General features: G+C 44.9%; 1 protein-coding gene across 2 annotated transcripts in view; it reads right to left on the bottom strand.

The window, feature by feature from the left end:
• The window catches only part of mecp2 (methyl CpG binding protein 2), a 91,014-nt gene that overhangs the window by 12,276 nt on the left and 56,207 nt on the right, over positions 1-22,531 (bottom strand). The window contains exon 1 of one of the 2 annotated variants that reach the window (XM_072246797.1): positions 4,149-4,205. The exons of the other annotated variant lie outside the window; for it this stretch is intronic. Within the exon in view, the coding sequence (XP_072102898.1) occupies positions 4,149-4,174 (26 nt within the window). The 5' untranslated portion in view covers positions 4,175-4,205. Of the gene's footprint in view, positions 1-4,148; positions 4,206-22,531 lie in introns of those variants that run through there. 2 annotated transcript variants of the gene reach the window in all.

Raw genomic sequence — 22,531 nt, 5'->3', positions numbered from 1 at the left:
ACTGTGGAGAGCATTCTCATTCTGACTGGTTGCATCACTGTTGAGTATGGAAGAGCCATAGCACAGGGTCAGAAAAAGCTGCAGAGATTGTAGACTCAGTCAGTTCCATCGAGGACATCTTCAAAAAGTGATGCCTCAAAAAGGCGGCATCTATCATTAAGGACACCCACCATCCAGGACACACTCTCAACGTTTTCGAAACATAAGGTACAAAAGTTCGATCTAAAAACTGTCCATTATGCCTAAACCAGGAAGACTACAACGGGATAAGGAGGAGTTGGATAGGGTAGGCTGGGAACACAGGCTATGTGGTGGGACGGTTGATGAACTGTCAAAAGCAAGGACAGTAAGGGTGGGGAGAACCAGCCATGGATAACTAAGGAAATAAAGGAAGGCGTCACACTAAAAGCTTGTGTGTACAAAGTCACCAAGAGGAGTGGGAAACTGGAAAATTGGGAAAACGTTAAAAAGCAAAATAGAACCACTAAGCGAGCAATAAAGCGAAGATATGTTATGAAAATAAACTAGTACAAAATATAAAAACGGATAGTAAAAGTTTTTATAATTATATAAAGCAGAAAAGGGTGGCGAAAGTGAACATAGGTCCCTTGGAGGACAAGAAGGAATTGATATTGGGTAATAAGGAAATGGCCGAGGTTTTGAATTACTATTTTGTGTCGGTCTACACAGTGGAGGATACGTCTAACATGCCGAGGAAATAAGATATGGATGTGATGGGAGGTGAGGACTGCGATACAATAACTATCACTAAAGAGGTAATGCTGAGCAAACTTGTGGGCCTAAAGATAGACAAGTCCCCTGGTCCTGATGGAATGCATCCCAGGGTACTGAACGAAATAGCAGAGGTTATAGTAGAGGCCTTATCAAAATTCTCTGGACTCTGGACAGGTCTTGGCAGACTGGAAGATGGCGAATGTCACGACACAGTTCAAAAAAAGAATGTAGGCAAAAGCTAGGTAATTATAGGCCAGCAACACACATCAAAGTTGCTGGTGAATGCAGCAGGCCAGGCAGCATCTCTAGGAAGAGGTACAGTTGATGTTTTGGGCTGAGACATCGACTGTACCTCTTCCTAGAGGTGCTGCCTGGCCTGCTGCATTCACCAGCAACTTTGATGTGTGTTGTTTGAATTTCCAGCATCTGCAGAATTCTTCGTGTTTACGTTAGTTTAACATCTGTAGTTGGGAAAATGCTTGAAGCTATCATTATAGAAGAAATAGAGAGGCATCTGGAAAGAAATGGATCCATCAGGTAGACCCAACATGGATTCAGCAAAGGCAGGTCCTGTTTGACAAACTTACTGGGGTTCTTGGAGCACAGTGGACAGAGGGAAACAGATGGACGTTATTTATTTGGATTTCCAGAAGGTGTTCAATAAGGTGCCACATAAAAGACTATGGGGTGATGTATTAGCGTGGATAGAGGATTAGTTAACGAATAGAGTGCAGGGAATTGGGATATATGGGTGTTTCTCTGGTTGGCAATCAGTGGTGAGCGGTGTGCCACAGGGGTTGGTGCTGGGCTCGAGAGTAGTGTATCTAGGTTTGCTGATGACACTAAATTGTGTGGAAAAGCAAATTGTGCAGAGGATATGGAGAGTCTGCAGAGAGATATAGATAGGTTAAGTGAGTGGGTAAGAGTCTGGTAGATGGAGTACAATAAGAGGTCATCCAATTTGTAAGGAAAACTGGAAGATCAGATTATTATTTAAATAGTAAAAGATTGCAGCATGCTGCTGTGCAGAGGGACTTGGGAGTGCTTGTGCATGAATCACAAAGGCTGGTTGCAGGTGTAGCAGACTATCAAGAAGGCAAATGGAATGCTGGCCTTCATTGCTGGAGGGATTAAATTTAAGAGCAGGGAGGTTATGCTGCAACTGTACAGGGTACTGGTGAGCCCGCATCTGGAGTACTGCATGCAGTTCTGGTCTCCCTTCTTGGGGAAGGGTATACTGGCTTTGGAGATGGTGCATAGGTGGTTTACCAGGTTGATTCCAGAGATGAGGGGGTTAGACTATGAGGAGAGATCGCGTTGTCTGGGACTGTACTCACTGGAATTCAGAAGCATGAGAGGAGAATCTTATAGAAACATATAAAATTATGATAGGGATTGATAAGACAGAGGCAGGAAAGTTATTTCCACTGGTAGGTGAGACTAGAACTAGGGGACATAGCCTCAGGATTCGGGGAAGTAGATTTAGGGCGGAGATGAGGAGAAACGGCTTTTCACAGAGAGTGATGAATCAGTGGAATTCTCTGCCCAATGAAGCAGTGGAGGCTATCTCAGTAAATATATTTAAGACAAGGTTGGACAGAGTTTTGTATAGTAGGGAAATTAAGAGTTATGAGAAAAAGTCAGGTAGGTGGAGATGAGTCCATGGTCAGATCAGCCATGATTTTATTGAATGATGGAGCGGGCTCGACGGGCCGGATGGCTCACTCCTATTTCTTGTGTTCAACCGTCAGACCCCTGAACCAATGTGGATACCTTCAATCCCCACTGCTCTTAATTCATTCTACGACTTGCAGATTCACTTTCAAGGACTCTTTCCAACTCATGCTTTCAGTATTAGTTTTGATTTGCCAACTCTATCAACTTTTACACATTGGCTTTTTGTCAGTCTTTAAGTCTAGCATTTTTTGTAAAATTCTATTGCATTTTTCCCCAGTAAATGCCTGCAAAAAAGTATAAGGTACTCTGAAATTAAATTTACTTTGAACTTTGATTACTGAGACGAGGCAGTGGGAGGAGGGAGATTAGTTGACCAACCATGTATATGGTCCAAAGATGACATTTAAGGTCACTAAACACAGAAACCCTACAGCACAATAGCTGTGCCGAATGTGTCCTTACCTGAGAAATTACCTAGGGTTACCCATAGCCCTCTATTTTTCTGAGCTCCATATACCTGTCCAGGAGTCTCTTAAAAGACTCTATCATATCTGCCTCCACCACCGTCGCTGGCAGCCCATTCCACGCACTCACCACTCTCTGCGTAAAAAACGCACCCCTGACATCTCCTCTGTACCTACTTCCACGTACCTTAAAACTGTGCCCTCTCGTGCTAGCTGTTTCAGCCCTGGGAAAAAGCTTCTGACTATCCACATAATCAATGCCTCTCATCATCTTATACACCTCTATCAGGTCTCCTCTCACCCTCTGTCACTCCAAGGAAAAAAGACCGAGTTCACTCAACCTATTCTCATAAGGCATGCTCCCCAATCCAGGCAACATCCTTGTAAATCTCCTCTGCACCTTTTCTATCCTTTCTACATTCCTCCTGTAGTGAGGCGACCAGAACTGAGCACAGCACTCCAAGTGGGGTCTGACCAGAGTCCTATATAGCTGCAACATTACCTCTCGGCTCCTAAACTCAATCCCATGATTGATGAAGGGCAATGCACCATATGCTTTCTTAATCGCAGAGTCAACCTGCGCAGCCTTGAGTGTCCTATGGACTCGGACCCCAAGATCCCTCTGATCCTCCACACGGCCAACAGTCTTACCATTAATACCATATTCTGTCATATTTGACCTACCAAAATGAACCACCTCACACATATCTGGGTTGAACTCCACCTGCCACTTCTCAGCCCATTTTTGCATCCTATCAATGTCCTGCTGTAACCTCTGACAGCCCTCTACACTATCCACAACACCTCCAACCTTTGTGTCATCAGCAAATTTACTCACCCATCCCTCCATTTCTTTATCCAGGTCATTTATAAAAATCACAAAGAGTAGAGGTCCCAAAACGGATCCCTGAGGCACACCACTAGTCACTGACCTGCATGCAGAATATGACCCGTCTACAACCACTCCTTGCCTTCTGTGGGCAAGCCGTTCTGGATCCACAAAGCAATATCCATTTGGATCCCATGCCTCCTTACTTTCTCAATAAGCCTTGCATGGGGTCAAACCTCGTCAAATGCCTTGCTGAAATCCATATACATTACATCTACTGCTCTACCTTCATCAATGTATTTAGTCACATCCTCAAAAAAATTCAATCAGGCTTGTAAGGCATGACCTGTCTTTCACAAAGCCGTGCTGACTATTCCTAATCACATTATGCCTCTCCAAATATTCATAAATCCTGCCTCTCAGGATCTTCTCCATCAACTTACCAACCACTGAAGAACCACTGGTCCATAATTTCCTGGGCTACCTCTACACCCTTCCCTGAAAAATGGAACAACATCCACAACCCTCCAATCCTCCGGAACCTCTCCTGTCACCATTGATGATGTAAAGATCATTGCCAGAGGCTCAGCAATCTCCTCCCTCGCTTCCCACAATAGCCTAGGGTACATCTCGTCCGGTCCCATTCTGCTTCAAATTTAACCATTTTCCATGACGTACTTACAGGAACTTGAGGAATGCAGACAGGAATTTTTCTTTAGGTTTTCAGTATTTTTAAAAAAAATTTCATAAATAGGAAGCAATAAGGAGCCATGTCGCTACCCCACACTGCTCTTTAACCTCAGGATGGGAATCCACATCAGGCTGGTGGGATTCTCAGCCTTAGAAATCCTGTTAATGAGCCAAAATTTCAGTGCAGTTCCCTGGGAACCTGGGCACACAATATAGTAATGGCTTTAATTCAGCAGTGTCAGAGAAAAGTCAAAAGCATCTCTGCTGTTGCCAGAACATCAAAATCAACAGATAAAAATAATATGCTGATGTAAGATGGCTCATGCACCTAACTATCAAAAGAACACGGTATTGATGGTGCTTGAAAATTATTTTATGATGAGGGTGTGGAGACTGAGGGGAAAACATTTTTTTCCCTTAGTTCCCCCAGTGGAAAAGTGCAGGAACAATCACCAAATTAACACACACAAACTACTGGAGGAACTCAGCAGGTCAGGCAGCATCTATGGAAATGAGTAAACAGTTGACATTTTGGGCCGAGATCTCCTCCAGGATTGGAAAGGAGGAAGACGCCAGAATAAAAATGTGGGGTGGAGGGAGGGGAACAGGATAGCTAAAAGGTAACAGGCAAAGCCAGGGGGGTGGAAAAGGTAAAAGGCTGGAGAGCAAGGAATCTGATAGGAGAGGAGAGTGGACATTAGGAGAAAAGGAAGGAGGGGGGATCCAGGAGCAGATGATAGGCAGGTGAGAAAAGGGAGGAGTAGACGAGGAGAGGGGGAGTGGGAGAGAATTTTTTTTTACCAGGAGAAATTGATATTCATGTCATCAGGTTGGAGGCTACCCAGACAGAATATAAGGTGTTGCTCCTCCACCCTGAGGGTGGCATCATCGTGCCACAAGAGGCCACAAACTGACATGTCAGAACAGGAACATAATTACAATGTTTGGCCACCAGGAAGTTCCATTTTGTAGCAGATGGAGTGGAAGTGCTCAACGAAACAGCGTCCCCAATCTACGTTGAGTCTCACCAATGTAGAGGAGGCCGCATTGGGAGCACCGAACACAACTGACAACCCCAGCAGGTTGTAGACGAAGCATTGCCTTACCTCGCAGGACTGTTTGGGCCCCTGGATGGAGGTGAATGGGCAGGTGTAGTACTTCAGCTGCTTGCAGGGTTAAGTGCCAGGAAGGACGAATGGACAAGGGAATCACGGAGGGACTGATGCCTGTAGGAAGCAGCTGGGGGGAGGGTAGGTAATGATATGTTTGGTAGTAGGATCCCTTTGGAGATGGCAGAAGTTTTTAAATATATATTTGTGTTTTATTTATTGAGAACAGACCTTTTGAGCTGCAATCCAGCAACCCACCTATTTAACTCAAGCCCAATCACAGGACAATTTACAATGATCAATTCACCTACCAACCGGTACGTCTTTGGACTGTGGGAGGAAACTGGTGGTGGGATTTGATACTGTACAGTGCTGTGCTAACTGCTACACCACTGGGCCGCTCCAATGTGGAGGCCAGTGGGGTGATAGGTAAAGCAAAGAGGAACTCTATCACTGTTAAGGAAGATGGGTGAGCATGCATGTTCTGGAAATGAAGGAGATGAGGATGAGGGTAGCATCAATGGCAGAGGAAGCAAAACCCTGTTCCTTGAAGAGGGACATCTCTGATGTATGAGTAAGGAAAGCCACATCCTGAGGACAGATGCGATGAAGACGAAGTCATCCACCAAACTGAAGTTCAGGTTTATTATCATTTAACCATACATGTGCATACAGCTAAATGAAACATCGTTCCTCTGGGACCAGGGTGTGAAACACAGCAGAAATAGTTACAATCTAGCACAGTCACAAAAGACTATCAGCTCAAGTCCCTGAGTGGCATGGGCTGAACACTGACGGGTTGACATAAAGTACAAAGCTCTCCTTGAGAACCATGAAGATAAAAGGTGTCATTAGACTAATTGGTGAACAAAATGAGCAAAAGTTCAAAGCTCAAAGTCAATACATCAAAGTACACGTGTCACCATATCATTTTCATTTCATTTTCTTGCAGACATTTATAGGAAAATAAAGAAATACAACAGAAATGATGAAAAACTATACATGACAAAGACTGACAAATTACATGCATGCAAAAGAAATCGTGCAAAAAAATAAAGTAACTAAATAACCCTGAGAATATGTGTCGTAAAGTCATTAAAAGTGAGTCCATAGGTTGTGGAATCAGTTCAGGGCTGAGGTGTGTGATTGAAAGGTAATGACTATTCCTGTACCTGGTTGTGTGGGACCCAAGGTTCCTGTACCTACCCCCCAATGGGCGCAATGCCTGGATGGTGGGGGCCCTTGATGAGGGATGCTGCCAGTCAATGTTAGGGAGAGATAAACATAATACGGGCTGAAAGGGCTGTCAGGAAGCACAGGCAGTGTAATAAAACCCCCTTGAGTACAAAGATTGCTGCCACCAAGCATTTGCTGTTTATCTAGCCTGATAAGAATGGGTGAAGACACAAGGTCGCCACATAATTTCACACTGGGCACTCGTTAATATTCCAAAGATGAACAAGTGTGCAGAGAGATTAGTTTAATCATGACAGGAATCTGTAAGATGAGCACAGGCACATCATAGCAATACAGAATTCCTTCTGGCAGCTCTAGCCCCATTTATCTAAGCAACACACATCAAAGTTGCTGGGTGAACGCAGTCCTGACGAAGGGTCTCGGCCCGAAACATTGACTGCACCTCTTCCTAGAGATGCTGCCTGGCCTGCTGCGTTCACCAGCAACTTTGATGTGTGTTGCTTGAATTTCCAGCATCTGCAGAATTCCTCGTGTTTGCCCATTTATCTAAAATAGGTTGCTTTCTCCTGTAACATAGCCAAAGGAAAGGGAGGCCAAAGCAGGTTCAATACCATTGGACGTAGGAGCAGATCTAAGCCATTCAAGCCCATCAAGTCTGCTGTTATTCCATCATGGCTAATTTATTACCCCTCTCAAACCCATTCTCCTGCCTTCTCCCCATAACTTTGATGCCCTGTAAGAACCTATCAACCTCTGCTTTAAACTACTTGGCCTAAAATTGCCTGTGCTAATGAATTCCACAGATTCACCACCCATATGGCTAAAGAAATTCCTCCTCATCTCTGGTCCAAAAGGGACGTCTTTCTATTCTCTCTGGTCCTGGACTCTCCCGGTTGGAGGGTCTTGACTGGAAAGTTGGCTCTTTATTCCCCTCCACAGATACTGAGTTCCTCCAGGATTCTGTGTATGTTGCTCAAGATTCCCAAAACCTGCAGAAGGTATTGTGTTAAAGAAAAGATCTTGCTTTCTTTTATTACCATGCTTATGAATATTTGTACACGAAACTGCAGCACAATGATTAAACCCAGAGAGCATAAAACTCTTTCACATTCCCTCAAGGGCAAAACTTTGTAGTAAATCAAGGGTGGTGCTTGGTCATAGCTAGTGGCTTAAAAATAATATTCTTCAAAAAGGGTTTTCAAAAAATTTCAAGCTTGGCCATTCTTGCCCAATTTGTATGTTGGACCAGGATTCCAGCCTTACAGCTCACTCTTAAAATCCACACTCCAGAGCAGAGGCCTGACAGCTCCCATCACTGGAACATGGTTACAGGGGTATGTTTCTGGAGGACTGGCCCAACAAAGACCACGGCCCATTGCCAAATGAGCTCTCTTTCTCAAGACTCTTGCTCGTCTATGTTGCTTTACAAGCACCTGCTCCCAATCATTCACCAGTTCCTCTCCCTTACACTATTGAAATTGGTCTTACCCTCTGGCCTTGACCCAAAGCCCAACCTTATCACTTTCCATAATGCTGTACATTTCAAGGAAGATTCAAGGGAGGCACTGTAGCATAGCAGTTAATATCAACACTCCACAGCCCTTGCGGTCACCCACTGGGGTTCAATTTTAGCCGCTGCCTAAAAGGAGTTTGTACGTTCTCCCCGTGATTATGTGGGATTCCTCTGGGTGCTCTGGTTCCTCCCATATTCCAAAGTTGTACTGGTTAGGGTGAGTAAGTTGTTAAGTTCCACGCCATACCTCAATACATAAATAACATATGATTTATGTTTAAATTATTTTTCTTCTGAATGCTGCTGTGTGCCTGTGATGCAGCTGTAAGTAGGTTTTTCACTGCACCCGTGCATGTGACAGTAAGTTCAGGTTTGGCGCCCTCCCATCATACTTGTTATCTTCACCGAGCTCTGTGCTTGTTTACCAACTTTATAAAGATTCAAAGTACATTTGTTATTAAAGGATGTGTGCAGTATGCAGCCCTGAGATTCACCTTCCACAAAGACAACCATGAAACAAAAACCATGGAACCCGTTCAAAGAAAAACATCAAACCTCCAATGCACAAAAGGAAAAATAAATTGCACGAATGACAAAAAAAACCCAAAAAATACAAAGCATCTATCACAAAGATATCGAAAAAGCCCACATATTTTCAGTTCAATCCAGCACAGGGTCCCTCACTATCTGCAAGCTGCAGTGCTAGTCCACCCCAATCAAAATTGCACAGAACAGCAACAAAAAAAAAGAGCAACCAGAAACATATCCTAATGTGAACTATGGAGTCCAATCCACAAAATGCGTCAATTAAACCTTGCCCAAGACCCACGGACTCTAGCACCATCCTTCAACAGCATTGAGTGAGAGGGAGAAAGAGAGGCCAGTCACATGCAGGTAGACAGTGCTGAACACTTGTCCGCCTTTCACTCTTGTCCTCATTGATTGCAACCTTCCTCGACACTTTATTTGGCGAGATCAGCGAGATCATAGGCTCGCACCCTGTCTCCAGGCTTCTTGGACTTTAGGACCCACTCTTCGCTTGAAACCTTGCTGAATTCCCAAAGCCCCAGGTCGCTCAACTGGCCTGAAAACACACCACCAAAATGTAGATCACAGGCTCCTACAGTAGCAGAACCACACTTGAAAGAAAAGGATGAAGTAAATGACGTGAGAGAAATAATTTCATGAACAGTCTGAAGAATGTTGCCCTTGGTCATGTTGTTCACTGGCACCACCTTCTTCTATAGATGTGTCTGTTCCACACACCAGGGCAGTCTTCAGAAGTGCAAAAATGGGAAACTTTCCCACCATAAAATGATTGGCAACATGGCAAGGACAAGGACATCAGAGCAATCAATCCATTTTTCGTACTGCCCTCAAAACTATTTCTTTTCATGCAGTTCATACTCTCTTCCTGAAGCCCTGGTGGCCTCATCTTCTGGTACGGGGGCTCCAATGCAGAGAATTAGAGGAAAGAGGCTGCGGATGTACCACGGTGGCATTGCCACCCTGGTATGGAGGCACCAATATACAGAAACAGAGAAAAGCTGCAGAGGGGTCAGCTTCATCACGGGCACAACTCTCTCCACCATCGAGGTCACCTCCAAGGTGGTGCCTCAAAAACGTGGCACCCATCACCATGGGCTCTCACCATCTGGGACATGCCCATTACTACCATTAAGGAGGAGATACAAGAGCCTGAGACTCTTTTCTCTACTTTAGAAGACCTTGACTTTGCGAATGACCTCGCATTACTATCACAGCACATGCAAGAGAAAACTCAGCTTCTGTCCTTTGATGGTCAGGTTGGACTCGGGGTCAGCCAGAGAAAGACTGAGACCATGACCCTTAATGCAGAGTCTCCTCCTCCCGTCAAGGTGTATGGCATCGACATACCCAGCACCGACAGAATCACCTACCTGGGCAGCATCATTCGGCAGGATGCTGGGACCAAGGATGACATACAGTGCAGACTCAGCACAGCTAGAAATGTCTTCAGATTAATTACAACATATGGGCAGAGTGAAGTACAGCTTCCATCCCAAAGTGAAGCTGTGTTCTGTCCACACTCTTGCATGGGTCAGAATGCTGGCACACGTCAGAGCATAACCTTGCTAGCTGCCGTCATTCCGCACCATGAGCCCCCGAAAGATTCTACTTATTTTCTGGCCAAGAAAGATCTCCAACCACACCGTATTCCTTCAGAGTCATCAGGAGGACATGGCCACAATCATCACGAGGAAACTTTGGGGACAGATTGGGCACGTGATGAGAAGAGAGGCCAAATCCATCATCGAGACAGCACTTCATTCGACCCCCAGAGGGTGGAGAAAATGTGAGAGACCAAAGACAACTTGGCGTCATCCCGCGGAGGCAGAAATGAGGACCCCTGAACCGCATCTGGACCACAATAAAGAAGGTGGCCAAGGACAAAGAGATGAAGGACCTTCACTGCTACCATAAACACCAGCAGCGTAACAGGCAGTAAGTACAGGAGCCCAAAGACACACAGTCAACGATTCACCAACAACATTTCCCCCTCTGCCATCATACTTCTGAAAAGATCATGAACTCTACCACACTATTCCTCTTTTGCACCATTTATTGTGACTTCTCCCGCTTTTTATGTCTTACACTATACTGTTGCCACAAGACAAGGCACTTAACATTTGTCAGTGATTCTGACTCTGAGTTCAAAACAATGAGTTCCAGATTGTCACCCATGCCTGCATTAAAAAAAATCAGCTTCACACTGTTCACTTGTCTGCACGTCTGTGAGTGCAGGCCAGAGACAGCAGGTAAGACGTCTGATGTCTGCAAGGCTGACAGTTGGGGGCCAGGGACTGGAGGCCTGTAAGTGTGAGGGGTTGGGAGGGTGGGAAAAGAGCTGTTTGCTGTTGGCTATTGTCTTGGTTTGTTTAACTGTTGCTGCTTGTGTTCTTCTGTGTTGTGCTGAAAATGGTGGGCATGCTATGTTGGCAAACTTGCAGGCTGCCTCCAGCACATCCTTGGGTATATTGATTGTTAACACAAATTATGCTCTTTGCTGCAGGTTTTGATGCAGAATCAGAATCAGGTTTAATATCACCGGCATATGTCGCAAAATTTGTCATCTTTGTGGCAGTAGTACATTGCAGTATATAATAAGAAAAAAATGTGAATTACAGTAAGTATATCTATATGAAATAGTTAAATTAAGTAGTGCAAAATAGAAAAAGAAAAAATAGGTAGTATTCATGGGTTCAATATCCGTTCAGAAATCTGCTGGCAGAGGGGAAGAAGCTGCTCCTGAATCATTGAGTGTGTGCCTTCAGGCTCCTGTATCTCCCTCCTGATGGTAACAATGAGAAGAGGGCATGACCTGGCTGATGGGGGTCCTTGATAATGGATGACACCTTATCGAGGCATTGCTCCTTGAAGATGTCCTGGATACTACAGAGGCCGGTACCTATTATAGAGCTGACTTAAGCTTGCAACTCTCTGCAGAGCCCCCAGCCTCCATACCAGACAGTGATGGAGCCAGTTCGAATGCCTTCCACGGTACATCTGTAGAGATTTGCAAGTGTCTTTGGTGTCTTTACCAGATCTCCTCAAACTCCGAATGAAATACAGCCACTGTCATGTCTTCTTTGTAACTGCATCAATATGTTGAGCCCAGGATAGATCTTCGGTGATGTTGACACCCAGGAACTTGAAATTTTTCCACTTCCACATGCGATAAATAAACCTCAATCTGTGATCCAAAACATTGAAGCATTTGTTTACGGGGAATTGCTTCACTTTGTGTATTGTACTGGAAAGCCAAAGAGGGAAAACAGCAGTCAGCTTTGTACCTTCTCCAGAGTTTGCAGGAAACCCCATACCTATGGCTGCAATCAGCCAAGAAAGTATAGTTCCCTTGGGCTCAAGATTCAAGATTCTGCATTGTCAGGAGTATAAAGAAGAAGAAAATGATTGTTACTCTGGATCTGGTGCAGCATTAAAAGTCACAGTAAATATAACAGCAATCCTATAAAACACAAAGTACAAGGCGCGGCACAGTAGCATAACGCTAATACAACACAGCAACCCAGGTTCAGCCCCCGCCGCTGCCTGTAAGAAGTTTGAATGTTTTGAGCTGAACTGAGTATGCCCGAACTGTTTCGCTCGGTTTTCTTTTGCCGTTTGCATGATTTGCTTGTTGGGGATGGGGTTGATATTTTCCTTTGAATGGGTTCCACATTTTTTTCTTTGTTTCATGGCTGTTTGTGGGGAAGACAAATCGCGGGGTTGGATACTGCTGACAAAATTTTGAATATAAATGTACTTAGAATCTTTCCGTGACCATGTGGGTTTCCTCCAGGTGCTCCCACGTTACAAAGATGAACAGGTTAGTAGGTTAATTGCTCAGATGGGTTTAATTGGTTTATTGGGTTGGGAAGGTCTGTTACTGTGCTGTATCTTGAAATAAAAAAGTAATGGTTAGGGTGTAGCCATATATACAAAGACTGACTGTATGTACATATAGTGACACTAGGTGCAGGAGTATCTGAACATAAGGTGACTCGGACAGGAACTGATAAAATGACAAAGTGACTCTTGGCAAGTGGAATTCTTTAGGTAGCAGCAGGGCATATGAAACCACAGCGGACAGTGACTGTGGCAGTGAAGGTATGAGGTGTAAAGTAGCACAGCATGGGAGGGAGGGGGAAATGAAGGCTACTGACAGACTGTGGAGAGGAGTGGATATAGAGGTAGGGGTTGGTTAATGGGTGGAGGTGTCGATCAGCCTTACTTCTTTGGGGAAGTAACTGTTTTTGAGTCTGGTGGTCCTGGTGTGGATGCCAAGTAGCCTCCTCCCTGATGGGAGAGGGACAAACAGTCCAGGAGCGGAGTGGGTGGGATCCTTCATTATATTGCTTACGTTCTGTTTAATCCCCTGTAAACTACTCTGTACTTTCTCAAGACCCTTAACTTCAGGGAGCAATGATTTACCTTATGTTCTTGCCTAGAGGGCGACCAGAAGGCAGCAAAACTGTGGAAGCTGTGGCAAGACAAAGGTTAACATATTGTCCAGGCCATGATAGATTGCAGCTCGAGTGCAGACTGCCCAGGGAAGAAAGAGCAGAGCTTGCCTTTGCACAGCAGGAGACCAGAGTATTTTCCGTTACGGAGACAAGAATGCAATGACGTGATTATTGGTGTCAGACGGAGTGGTTTCTGCATCTCAGACTGCTGATCTCCTGAAGTTTTCATGCACCAGGTTCAAGAACAGTTACTACTCCTCAAACATTAGGCTCTTGAATAAAAGGGGATAATTACACTCACTTTCCCCATCATTGAAGGGTTCCTACAACCAACCATCTCACTTTAAGGACTCTATCTCATTATTTTTGCTATTTGTACAGTATTTGCATTTGCAGTTTGTTGTCTTCTGCATTCTGGCTGATCTCTCATTGATCCTGTTATAGTTACTATTCTATAGATTTCCTGAGTTTCCCACAAGAAAATGAACCTCATGGTTGTATATGGTGACATACGTGTACCTTGATAATAAAATTTACTTTGAACTTCAAGAGACTCTAGAGTTTACAGAGAATGGTGCAAAAATTTTTAAAAAAACATCCAGTGAGTGGCAGTTCAGTGGGCAAAAATGCCTTGTTAATAAAAGACGTCAGAAGAAAATGACCAGGCTGGTTCTAGCTGACAGCAAGGCGACGGTAGCTCGAATAACCATGCATTACAACAGTGGTGTGCAGAAGAGCATCTCTGAATGCACAACACGTGGAACCTTGAAAAGGATGTGCCACAGCAGGAGAAGACCAGAAACATACACTCAGTGGCCAGTGAGTGTACTTAACTAAATTCAACGTATCCTCAGTTGTTAGCTTGTAGTTTTTTCTGACTTTTAAAACTTTTGTTGTGAATGGCGATTGATCTTGCAAGGAATTTGAACACACACAGTTACCAAATTGGTACCTTAAGGTTGTTATAGCCGGGTGTGGTAATGGGGATAAGCTCCCACTACCTATTAAATGCTTGCAATAGTGTGTGTCTCACATAGCCTTTGACAACCAAGTCCAGCTCCTGGCCTTCACAAGTGGCTTAGCTATTAAGCCTGGAGGAACCATTTCTATTGACAAGAGGAGGGGCAAAGGTACCGTCCTGGCACCTTAAAACCTTAAAGTTGGGGTCACTTCAGAGATGGGGCTGAACAGTCATGGTTGGCAGCTCATCTAGGAGAAAAACTCTGATCTTGTCCATCCGCTGCCTTGCTCATGGGGAAGGCTTCAGGAGTAAACCGCGAGGGAAAAATCCAGAGCTTGAGTCTCTAAGGCAGTCCTACATTGAGTTCAATGCTGGACGGCAACTCCTGTGATGCCACTGGTGCCAAACTCTGCTGTTCCTTTGGGTTCACAGATGTGTGGGGGAGGAGCTTGCTCTCAATATGTTACTGCCCTGGCTGCACATCCAGACAGCTAGGACACAGCACCCACAGTTGACCCCGACCAACTGAGGCCTCAAAAAGTTTACCAAATGGTCAATATCAAAATCAGAAACTGGTTTAATACCACCAGCATACGTTGTGAAATATGTAGTCTTTGCGGCAGCAGTACATTGCAATACGTAATAGTAGAGAAAGACTGTAATTGTAGTAAATAGATATTTAAATAGTTAAAAAAGTATTGCAAAAATAAAAATAAAGCCATAAGGTAATGTTCATGGGTTCAGTGTTCATTCAGAAATCAGATGGCAGAGGGGAAGAAGCTGATCCTGAATCGTTGGGTGTGTGCCTTCAGGCTCCTGTACCTTCTCCCTGAGGGTAGCAAGAAGAAGAGGGCACGTCCTGGGTAATGGAGCCACCTTTTTGAGGCATCGCTCCTTGAAGATGTCCTGGATATTAACACCCACGATGGAGCTAAATTAGTTCACAACTTTCTGCAGCTTATTTCGATCCTGTGAAGTGCCCCCCCTCCACCACCCCTCCATACCGTACGGTGATGCAGCCAGTCAGAAAGCTCTCCACCATACCACTGTGACATACCAAATCTCCTCAAACTCCTAATGAAGTACAGCCGCTGTCGTGCCTTCTTTGCAACTGTATTGGTATGTCGGACCCAGGATAGATCCTCAGAGACGCTGGCCCCCAGGAATTTGAAATCGCCACGCTTGAAGTGAGCATAACTGCAAGTCAATTCTGTATAAAAATGGCATTTCTCCGTTCGGACTCAGAACAGTGTGGGGGACAGGGGTCATGCTGTTCCCCCTATGCGCAGCAAGTAAAATACAGTATGATTGAGGAATGAGTGCGAGTTTTCAGATCCAGTTAATTGGTGACGACAAAACAAATGTGCGAAGGCAGCTGGGAGAGGGAGCTATTTTTAGAGTGGAGAAGAGAGGAGCAGAGAATCCCAATGTGATGTTTTTGTCACACGCCACACAGGGACACTGCTGCAGTGCTTTACAGCAATACATCGATGATGACAGTTACTCGGCGGAGAGCTGCAGACAGCTCGAGACGTTAACAAGACAACAATTTAAACAACTGCCTGACTGCGGACACCTCGATGCATTCCCGAAGCAGCGAGCTAATTGAAGGTTTCAGATAGCTCGTGTGACAAGATCTCGGGGTTTTTGGATGGAAATTCAGACAGCTGGGAGTGAATTATAGGCTCTTCTCTAACCCCAATGTCTTAAGTGTCAAACAACATTCACTGATACAGTGGTTTTGACATAGTGGTATCAGGAGCATTGCAAATATACACTAGGTGGCCACTTTATTAGGTACACCTTTACAGCTGCTCCTTAATGCACATATCTCATCAGCCAATCATGTGGCAGCACTCAGAGCACTAAAGCAGGGGTTCACAACTTTTTTTATGCCATGGACCCCTAGCGGGAACTCCTGCATAAAAGCATGCAGACATGGTCAAGAGGTTCAGTTGTTGTTCAGATCAAACAGCAGAACAGGGAAGAAATGTAATCTAAGTGATTTTGACCAGGCATGATTCTTGATGCTAGATGGGGTGGTTTGAGTATCTCAGAAACTGCTGATCCCCTGGGATTTTCACGCACAACTCTAGAGTTTATAGTGAAAAACAAAAGGAAAATATCCAGTGGGCAGTTCTGTGAAAGCTCCTTGTTAACGAGAGAGGTTAGAGGAGAATGGCCAGACTGGCTCAAGCTGACAGGAAGGCGACAGTAATTCAAATAACTACACGTTACAATGTGGTGCACAGAACAGCATCTCTGAACGCATAACATGTCGAACCTTGAAGTGGATGGGCTACAGCAGCAAAAGACCACAACACACAGTCAGTGGGCACTTTATTAGGTACAGGAGGTAGCTTATGAAGTGGTCACTGAGTGTATGTAACCCAAGAAGCACAGAGGTGGAGGGAACTCTGTGCAAATCTGAGGTAGAGGCCTGAAGGGCGAAGCCTCTGGTTGACCTGTCCAGAGGTCGGTTGCCCGACGTCTGCACGTTCGGGCCAGGGACTGGTGGTTGGAGATTGGGAGAGTGGGAGAGTAAGAGAGCGAGAGAGAGACAGAGACAGATTTCCTGTGCACGTCTGTGTGTGCCTGTGTGTGTGTGTATGCAAAGCATGTTTTGTTGTTGTTCTTGCTGTATGAATTATTCTACTGAGTGTTCTGGGCGTGCTATTTTTATTAAGATACGTTATCGGACAGGCCCTTCCGGCCCTTCAAACTGCACCGCCTTGCAACCCCTGATTTAACCCTATCCCAATCACAGGGCAATTTACAATGACCAATTAACCTACTAACTGGTACATCTTTGGACTGTAGGAGGAAACTGGAGTATCTGGAGAAAGCCCATGCATTCCACGGGGTGGGCACATGGATGACATCGAAACTGATCTCAAACTCTGATGCACCAAGCTGTAATAGTGTCACGCTAACCATAGTGTGGCCCAAATGTTGGCGCCGGAATGCGTGGGAACTCCTGTGGGCTGCTCCTCAGCACATCTTTAGGGTGTTGGTTGTCAACGCAAATGACGCATTTCACTGTAAGCATTGGCATACGTGTAGTAAATTAATTAGAATCTGAATCAGCTTGTGTTCAGACAGCAGAATCTGAAATGAGATTTGGGTACAGATTGGACAGACTGTAAGTGTTCGCTGCAGGACTTTGAGAGCTCAGTCAGAATTTTGATAGCCTATCTTCTCCCTCTGATTAAGATGACAGGGAAATTAATTAATTACATGGGTTTGAAGCTCGTAAACGTAATATCCCTGTATAAATCAGGACAGCATCCAATTCAGAGTACAAAGGGCAAAACTGACCACAAAAACTGTTTACTCACACTCCCTCAGAAATACAGAAGAGACAAGCACAGTTGCTCCCTGCCACTCCTAACTGCCCCAACCCTCTGTTCGTCACATGTACAACAAAACATACAGTGAAATGTGCTGTTTGTGACGACAGTCCAGCACCAACATAGCATTCCCACAACTTACAAACCCTATCTTTCTGAGATGTGGGAGGAAACCAGAGGAAATCCACACACTTACAGGGAGAAGGTGGATGGGGAGGGGGAGAGTGAAAGAGGTGGGATAAACTCCAAATTTTTCTTATCTAACATTCGTAGAAAAGCCACTTCCATCTGGATAGATAGCTGGAACAAGGGTAATGTTTTCTCTTCCAGGAATGCTCAGGAACACTTGAACCCCCAACCTCAGCTTCAGGTTCCCAGATCTTTCCATCTACTTTTGCCTGCCTGGCACACCTCAGAACTGCCGCAAACTTCTTCAAGATGGCGCCAGTGAACAACGCGACCAATAGCGACATCCTGCAGACAGTTCATGAAACAACTGCTTTTACTTCTTCTTTCAAATATGGTTCTACTACTAAGCTGTGTGTGATTGGAACCTGTAATTTCCATTTTGATGGTGCGTTTTGGGGCTGATTGAGAGATTTAGCACTTTGCCGTCTCCGAGGGAGTTTGGCAAGGTTTGAAGTGGAGTGTGCGGCCTGAGGGCCTGGAAGCCTGGAGCCCATGGTCAATACCATTGCCTCTCTCCAACTGAGCAGCACAGGCGCGAGACCATGATTAACTCCATTACCTCTTTGACTGAGGCGTCAAGCAAGATTGAAGTCGATGAGGACGAGAGTGGAGGATGGGCGGATGGGCGGCGCTGTCCGCCTGCACTTCACTGGTCTTTCTCTCCCTCTTGCTAGCTTCTATCAGAGAAAAGTGCAGCAGTCTTGGGATCTACATTGCAAGGATTGACTGTGGACTCGTCTTGGGAGACTTTGGGGCTCATGTTGCATGTGCTGCTGGATTCCGGTTACTCTTTTTTTGTGCTGTTTTTGGGTGGTTTGGTCAGGGTAATCAATGCCATCTGGGGCACTTCAGCGAAAAATGCTTTGCCCTGTAGCCTGCAGTGGACTAGTGGCGTGATGCTGAACTGAACTAAATGGAATACTACTAGACTCCTGGTTTGAAGTTTGATATTCTGTGTGTTGTCGCTTGCTTTTTGCTGTTTGCATTATTTGTTCTTTTTCTTTGCATTGGGTGTTTGATGTTTTCTGGAATGTGTTCCATGGTGTTTCTTTGTTTCGTGGCTGCCTGCAGGACAAATCTCTGCTTGCATACTTTGATAGTAAATACACTTTGAACAGTGCGACCAACTACCAAGGACTTGGAGAGTCAAAAATGGTGGCATTCTACTTCTGACCTAACTCTTCCTATGCTTAGGCACCCTCCTAGGGCAGGGAAAAGGAAAAGAGCCTGTACCAAGAAGGGGCTTAGATCCAAGATCCAAGCACTATGCTATCTTGAGCCAAACCAAGGATAGTGAGGAATCCTAAGTATCTATTTATTCAACAAATGCGTAGGTTAAAAAGCCAAACTTTTCTTTATTTTTGCCAGGTTAAGATTAGCTTTATTTATCACAGGCATATCAAAACATACCATGAAGTGCATCGTTTTGCATCAATAACCGATAGTCTGAGGATTGTGCAGAGGGCAGCCCATAAGTGTCACCACGCTTCTGACACCAATATAGCATGCCCATAACTCACTAACTCTTTGGACTGTGGGAGGAAACGGAGCACCCGGAGGAAACCCATGGTGAAAACGCACAAACTCCTTGCAGGCAGTGGTAAGAATAGAATCCTGGTCATTCCTTCCTGTTCCCAGAAGGCTTCACAATGGAAAGTGAATGAACAAGTCACTGCAGAGACTGAAAGACTTTGCATGGATGTCCTTACCCAGCCTAGAAGTCGCTGTGTGCTGATAATAATATGCAGGTGTAGAATCTGCACAGGGAAATTGATTTTAACCGCACAGCTTCCTGAGAGTGGAGTCACTTGGAGATGGGGGGAGAAGGCACCTGACCTTCATCAGACCACGGAGCACAAGGCTGGGGTGTTGCAGATGGACAAGATGTTGGTGCAGCTGCATTTGGAATACTGTGCTCAGTTTTCATCAAAGATGTACAAGTGTGTTGCTAGGAGTTGAGGAAATAGGTTATAGGGGTTGCTGGGCAGACTAGGACCTTTTTTACTTGGAGCATAGGAGACAGAGGGGTGATCTTACAGAGAGTCAGATCATGTAACATCACGTAGGACAGAGTAGGATGAATAGTCTTTTCCCAGGGTTGGGGAATGAAGAACTGGAATACATCTAAGGCAGGGGTTCCCATGTTTTTTTATGCCATGGACCAATACCATTAAGTAAGGGATCCGTGGACCCCTAGATTCTAGGCCTTTCAATATTTGTTAGGTTTCAATGAGGTTCCCTCTCATTCTTTTAAACTAGGTTGGGCCGGTGTCAGTGCTGTGAGACTCTATGAGATGAAGATCCGGCTGGATATTCCCTGTTTTGGGAAGGCGTGTGGCAGACAAAGTGTGGATGGCACGCAGCAAAATGAACAAGCCCGAAGTGTAAGCAATTAGGAAAGAGTAAGCAATGTGCCGAGAAGGGACATGAATTAACATTAGAAACCGTGGTCATTAAGGTAGGGAATAATACAACTGCACTCAGATGAAACATCAAAGCGACTGGCGACATATAATTAATACTGCTCCAGTGGGCTGACCCATTAACACAAAAGCAATGAGCCTGCCACGAATGGAAAACGATTCATATCACATGGCTCCTCATCGCGAAATCTCTTTATAAAGCATCAAAGTAGTTTAAATGACTACATGCAAATATTAATTTTGAAGTGAAAAGCAGTGAGGTGGAGTCTGTCCCCACCTCTCCCACACACCGGGAGAACCACCCTTGACATGTTTAAATGGAGAGGGCGCTGGCATAGACACAAAAGGTATAAAAACGCACTTTCCACATTCACCCTGTGTGCTCTTGAAGACATTTTAGATCACTATAGCACAGGCCCATCTAGTCCGTGACAAACTATTATTTTGTCTAGTCCACTGACCCACACCTGGACCACCGCCCTCCAGACCTCTCCAAACCTATCCAAATTTCTCTTAAGTATTGAAATCCACTCTGCATCCACCACTTGTGCTGGCAGCTCATTCCACACTCTCACCACTCTCTGAATGAAGAAGTTTCCCCGCATGTTCTCCTTAAACTATGATCTCTATTCCAGTCTCACTCAACTTCACTGAAAAAAGCCTGCTTGCATTTATCCTATCTATACCCTTCACAATTTTGTATACCTCCAGCAAATCTCCCCCTCAGTCTCCTATGCTCTAGGGAATTAAGTCCTAACGTATTGAACCTTTCCCGATAACTCAGTTCCTCAAGACCCAAAAAACATCCTCTGCACTTTCTCAATCTCATTTACATCTTTCCTGTAGGTGGGTGACCTAAACTGCACACAATACTCAAAATTAGGCCTCACCAACGTCTTGTACAACTTCAACATTTCATCCCATCTCCTGTACTCAATACATTGCTTTATGAAGGCCAATGTGCCAAATGCTTTGTGACCCTATCTATTTGTGATACCACTTTCAAGGGTCTGTATTCCTGGATGCCTCTGTCCTACTGCACTCCTGAGTGCCCTACCACTCACCATGTAAGACCTATCCTGGTTGGTCCTCCCAAAGTGCAACACGTCACCCTTGTCTGCATTAAATTCCATCTGCCATTTTCCCAGCTCTTCCAGATCACTTTGCAAGCTTTGATAGCCTTCCTGCTGTCCATTACCCCTGCACCCCCAATCTTGGTGTCATCCACAAATTTGCTGATCCAGTTTGCAATATTATCATCTAAATTATTAATACGGATGACAACCAACAACAGACCCAGCACCATTCCCTGCGGCACACCATTCCTTGCCTCCAGTCGGAGAGGCAATGTCGAATCCAATTTACTACCTAAATCTTGAATGCCAAATTTTAATCTGCTCCAAGGTCAATCCAGCCTTTTCTTCCCACAGAGCCCTCCATTTTTTTGTCATCCATGTGTCCATTTAAGAGTTTCTTAATGTAACTGCCTGTATCACCAACCTCTGGCAGCATGTTTCACACACCCATCACTCTGTAACAGCTTACCTTTGGCATACACCCCCCCCCATACTTCCCTCTAAACAGCTTAAAGTAATGCTCTCTTGTATTAATTATTTCTGATCTGAGGGAAAAAAGTCTCTGGCTGTTCTCTGCCTTTTATCAACATGTACTCCGCTATCAAGACACCACTCATCCTCCTTCGCTCTAAAAAGAAAATCCCCAGCTTGCTCAACCTTTTTACATAAGACACGTCCTCTAATCGAGGTAGCATTCTGGTAAATCTCCTCTGCACCCTCTCTCATGAAATCTCTCTGTAACCCTCGGTCCCTTGGTCTCTGGTTGACCTGTTGAGTCTACATGACCTACACAAAGGTTCTTTGGAGCAATACTGTCAATCCCATTCTCTGCGACCCTGACAATTATTTCAAAACCCTCTGTTGTGCTTAAAGCACGTCTAGACACACTGGATGCAAAAATCAAACAGAGGAAAGAAGTCCCATCTGCTGCCTTTGCCATTTCTAAATATACTTCTTTCCCAGCACGGCACAGAATGATAACGATTCCACCCCCCACCCCCCCCGCCCAGGAAAATATGAATAAAATGACAACTGTTTTAATTTCAGCTCTGTCTGAGGTCAGACAGGTTAGTGGGTCCCGGCACTGGGTGTTCATGCAAGCCAGTGAGTCAGTGAGCCCAGAGTTTGAGGTCAAAGTCATTGGCTAGTTTGGAGCTCAATAACAAAGATCAAAACAAGAAAGTTGATTGTAAGTCTGGAAGCCGGGATCGGAGGACATGGTTATGCAGAGAACAGACAAATTTCTGACACACAGCGACAAGAATCAAAGCCCAATTGGTGATCGCTGGTGCTGTAGAGCGACTGTGCTAAC

Source organism: Mobula birostris, chromosome 29, assembly GCF_030028105.1.
Source record: "Mobula birostris isolate sMobBir1 chromosome 29, sMobBir1.hap1, whole genome shotgun sequence".
Taxonomy (NCBI): domain Eukaryota; kingdom Metazoa; phylum Chordata; class Chondrichthyes; order Myliobatiformes; family Myliobatidae; genus Mobula; species Mobula birostris.
The sequence above is the reverse complement of the archived record's forward strand: the minus strand, read 5'-3'. Positions and strand labels throughout refer to the sequence as shown.